Genomic DNA, 4,811 nt, shown 5'->3' with positions numbered 1-4,811 from the left:
GCGGCCGGGGCTTCGCCCCAGACCCCACGCTGCCGCGGGCAGCCGCTCGCCCTGCGCAGTGCCATGATTGATTACATCTCTCATTTATTGATTCAGAATCAATCAAATGTGGGCTGAATCCCACTGGGGCGCACTCAGTCCCACAGATCAGGTGGGAGTGGGACTGGCACGAGTCCCACTCCCACCATTCTCGTGTACCCTCTGGCCTGACCCCATGCTGACAAGATTACTGAGCCATATATGCATGCATATACAAGCTTGAATATCTAGTTAGCATTACTGCTGGTGAATGTCAGACAATGAGTATACTGAAGTCTTGTTTGCAGCCATTATGCAGATGCCCTTATACTAGTATATAGTGAGTAATACTCAGTTCTGAATCAATTATGTCAGGCTGAAAGCTGCTGGTATTCTGGCTAGTATTATTGGACAATGACCATACAGTGTCCAATGTCCATGGTCAGCTTCAGGCTGAGCTGAGGGGGCAGTGAGAGTATGAGTATATATACTAATACATAGATTTGCACAAACTTGAAGGTAGCGCGCGCATTTGGGCAAAAGAGTGCGCGCATTTCCAAAAAGAGCGCGCGCGGACACTTTTCCCGCGCCATCTTTTGGTATCCGTGATTTACCGGGAAAATCACTAAATCCGGCCCAAAAGAGCGCGCAACATCAAGAGCGCGCGGTAAAAATTAAATGTGCAATTGGACTGCCATAGAAGACTGTCGGCCGCGCCACTGGCCGCGACGTCCAGCTCTGCATCCGGGGCTGATTATTATTATTATTGATACTATTAATACCAAATTAATACTATTAATGCCAATGTTATGCTCAGGCTTCAGCGCACGCCGCACGGACGTCCGCGGCCGTGCGAGTGGCGCACGGCGGGTGCGGACGCGCTTAATTTACTTGGATGTGGACTCTGCGCCGCAATGTATCACTGGGCAGAGTTGCCCGACGCGCGGTGTCGGCGTGTGTGTGGGCCTGTGGGTTGGCGCCGTCGACAGCATGCCAGTGGTCGCCAGGCGGGAGCAGAGCGTGCAATTTGCGGGGGACTGGTAATTGCAAATGCACCTCAGGCTGCGCGTGCAGAGGGCTCAGCGTGGTGCTGTCCTGGCATTGCCCTGGAATCACAATTTATCTGCACTCGCAGTGCGAATTACAGACTTTTGCATAATGGAGTGCAGTCGTGATTTTGGATTTGTGTGACAGCTGCCACCTGTTTTGGGCTGAAATCAGGCATAAGGGGGCTCGGAAAGGCTCGGGAATGCCAGCCGATGGCACACTTATGCCAAAAATCAATCAAAAATGGCGAGAAATCAAAAATCGGACTGCATTCCATTATGCAAGACCCTGTAATCTAAATACAAGATTCGAGACGAGACAGGAAGAAACCGAAAAAAAAGAAATCCTAACCCTCATTCCCACCAGTGCCCAACATCTCGAACTTAAGCACCCTCTGCCCCGCCTTGCTCCCCTCCCTCAGCCCCCCCGCCTCGTCCACGCCCCACACATCGCGCTCCACCAGCACGCCGCGCCCGTCGCGCCTTACCAGCACCACCGTCGCCGTCCGCGTCCCGTACCACCCGCCGGGCCCGACCGGCAGCGGCGGCACGCACACCGCGTTCCGGAGCTCCTCCCGCCGCCGCGGCGGCGGCGCCCGGCGGCGCCCGCAGCACGCCAAACAGCGCCTCCGCCAGCTGCATATCCCCTTGTTCCCCGTCACCGCGCGCGACGTCGGCGAGCGCGGCGCGGAACAGCGCGCGGCCCGCGACGACCTTCGGCCAGCACTCCCCCGCGGGCGCCGGCCCGCCCTCGCCGCCGGCGACGTGGATCCCGTTCGACATCGCGCCGAGCGCGTGCTCGTCCGCGCGCAGCGCCCGGCTCGCCACGCGGCCATGCGCGCCGCCGTTCGACACGAGGTGCGCCGCCCCCGCTGGCACGTGCACCCCGGCGCCCTCCCCCGCCTCGCCGCGGCGGGCCTGCACGACGAGGAGGTTGAACCCCGCGTACGCCCCGCCGGGCGGGTACACCTTGCCTACGTCCAGCGCGGCGTCCGGCCCGGGCGCGGCGAGCCAGTGCGCGGCGAGGGCGCCGCGGGAGGCGGGCGGCGGCGGGGCGGGCGGCGGCTCGGTGATGTTGGTGAGGAGCGCGAGGCGGCCGGTGGAGGGGGCGAGCCCGAGCCAGGTGCCGCCGGCTTGCACGTCGATGCCGGAGATAACCGGGATGGGAGGACTAGAAGAAGAAGAAGAGGCGGAAGGGGAGGGGGAGAAGGCGGTGTGGAGCGCGGCGGGGAGGGCCGGGCGCGCGAGGAACTCGTCCCGGTTCGCCGCGAGGATTCTGTGCAGTCTCAGTCAGTGGGGTAAGGGGAGAGGAGAGAAAGGGGCGCACAGGGCGTACGCGGGGTCGTCGAGCGTCCAGAACGCGACACACATCGGATCGTCGATAAGTAATCGGGGGTGGCCTTGGGGCTCGTATCGGTCGGCGGACGGGCGTGGATCGGGGACAGTATACGGCACGCAGTCGCAGAGGGTGCGTGGCAGCGACGGGCAACGCACAGGGTGCTGACGTGGCCCTGGTGGTAAGCCTCTCCGCCGGGCGCAGTTCTCCCTGGCCGATGCGTGTCTCTGGAGGTGTCTCACCCAGCCAACGATGATGGAGGAGCAGAACAGAAGGCGGCCGGCAACTCGCGCACCCGACCCGGCTCGCCGACGGTCGAGGCCCTCCTGCCGTAACCGCGGATAATTATCGGCGTCCCAATCTAGCAACAAGTACAGTCAGCAGCCGCAAAAAAAACAGGCTCCAGAATGTTTCAACTGGCCTCTGAATTCCAGAATGCCAAGGCTTTTCTTTCAAAAAATTATAGATTTCCTAGTAAAACCTATTGATTTTCATGTTTGAACCTGCCGTCCAATTCTTCCCATCAGTAGATCGATCTCTCACTCTGAATTATTTCACAAAACTGAGTGCTGATGATCTCTAATGAAAAAAATATGTTGCATATTGGATTTTCTTCTCCTTCACTCCCCTGCCAGGACTCTTATTGTGAGCCTCCCAGGATTGCTCTTACAGTAGTCACACTGGGGTTTCAGCCAAAAAATGTTCTCCTAAGCAGAATTTATACATAAGAAACGATGGTCCAAAACAATAGCCTTTTTTGCTGCTTTGTGCCAGGGGAACCTCCCTTTTTGGCCCCTCGGCGACACGATCCCGATTCTGAAACAATGGTCCAAAACAATAGCCTTTTTCGCTGCTTTGTGCCAGGGGAACCTCCCTTTTGGCCCCTCAGCGACGCGGTCCCAATTCTGGTTTAATTCCAGTTCCGACTCCCGATCCGTCAACGCCCTCCCGACAGTTGCCCTGGGACCTTGCCTGTGATGCCGCCCAGGCCTTCTGTGCCCAATAGCAGCAGCTACGGACAAGCAGTATATAGTCAGCTACCTAGCAGGTGGACCCTTAGAGTTTCTTCTCTTTGGATCCTCCCCTGCTAGGTCAGCTTCATTTGTATCCGCTTACTAATATTCACACTTTGGATCCTCCCCTGCTAGGACCTTGATCTCAGGCCTCCGGGGTTGCCCTTACAATCACTTAGAAGTTAGTGCTGGCCTATTATGATATTATAATAATAATAATATCATGATATGGTCCTCTGCAGCAGAATATATCCATAATATCATATAATAATAATAATGTGAAATATTATCTAATAACTTATTATAATATTTGATCCTACTCCAACAAACTTTTGGCTTAGTTATGGTTCAGTACCAAGATTATGTAAGGCTCTATTCACATCTCTCTGTTAGATGATATTTAAAGGGGGCTGTTCAATCACATGTCTGTTGTGAATTGCCTTTTTTGGAAATTATAACCACATTACAATATTGATAGTATGTTATGAGTATGTTATGAGTATGTATATTGGTTTAGGAGGTTGAAGCAAGAAGACCATTCATAGTATGAGAATGTAAGGGCAACCCCGGAGGCCTGAGATCAAGGTCCTAGCAGGGGAGGATCCAAAGGCGTGAACATTGGTAAGCGAATACAAATGAAGCTGACCTAGCAGGGGAGGATCCAAAGAGAAGAAACTCTAAGGGTCCGCCTGCTAGGTAGCTGACTACATACTGCTTGTCCGTAGCTGCCGCTGTCGGGCACAGAAGGCTTGGGCGGCGTCGCAGGCGAGGTCCCAGGGCGACCGTCGGGAGGGCGTTGACGGATCGGTGATTGTGCGGGCGAGATGGAGGGCCGGACCGGAGACGGAACCGGAGTCGGACCGGAATCGGAGGCGTCTCCGAGGGGCCGAAAGGGAGGTTCCCCTGACATCACCCCCCTTTGAATGCGGCGTCCCGACGCATAGACTGGAACGGAATCGAGTCGAAGGTCGCGGAGGCGATGTGTCGTGGGCTTGCCAGGGTACTTACGATAGAACTCCGCAATTTTCTCCGGGGCGAAGACGCGGTCGAAGCGGACCCCATTGGTCGTGCGATGCGTCGTAGCCTTTCCATCTGACGAAGTAGTTCAGCCGTTTATACCTCACCCTTGCGTCCAGGATTTCCTCTACTTCCCACTCCGGGACTCCGTCCTCGAGGTCCGGAGGGGGCTGGTCGTAGCCGGGCGTCCGTCGAAGGGGGTCGTCCTGAGCGAGCTCGAGCTTGACGACGGGGAAGACCGGGTGGAGCTTCGTAGCGCGGAGGGAGGTCGAGCTTGTAGGCACCTTTGCTGATCTCCGCGACTATCTTGAACGGTCCAAGGCGGCGATGGGAGAACTTTTCCGAGGGGCGAGTCGTCCTGATGTCAGAGGCATCCAGCCA

At 56.6% G+C, this 4,811-nt stretch overlaps 1 protein-coding gene across 1 annotated transcript; it reads right to left on the bottom strand.

The window, feature by feature from the left end:
* Window positions 1-1,448: 1,448 nt before the first annotated feature.
* MIND_00811700 (uncharacterized protein) lies at window positions 1,449-2,678 on the bottom strand (the record flags this gene model as incomplete). Its single annotated transcript, XM_037364792.1, has 2 exons — window positions 2,392-2,678; window positions 1,449-2,340 (listed from the first exon to the last, which is right to left on the bottom strand). Exons 1-2 carry the CDS (start codon window positions 2,433-2,435, stop codon window positions 1,449-1,451), a joined length of 936 nt encoding a protein of 311 aa, XP_037218034.1. The 5' UTR covers window positions 2,436-2,678.
* Between the last annotated feature and the right edge of the window lie 2,133 nt (window positions 2,679-4,811).

The sequence above is a fragment of the Mycena indigotica genome, assembly GCF_014461135.1.
Source record: "Mycena indigotica strain 171206Taipei chromosome Unknown Mind.scaff0007, whole genome shotgun sequence".
In the NCBI taxonomy this organism is placed as follows: domain Eukaryota; kingdom Fungi; phylum Basidiomycota; class Agaricomycetes; order Agaricales; family Mycenaceae; genus Mycena; species Mycena indigotica.
The sequence above is the reverse complement of the archived record's forward strand: the minus strand, read 5'-3'. Positions and strand labels throughout refer to the sequence as shown.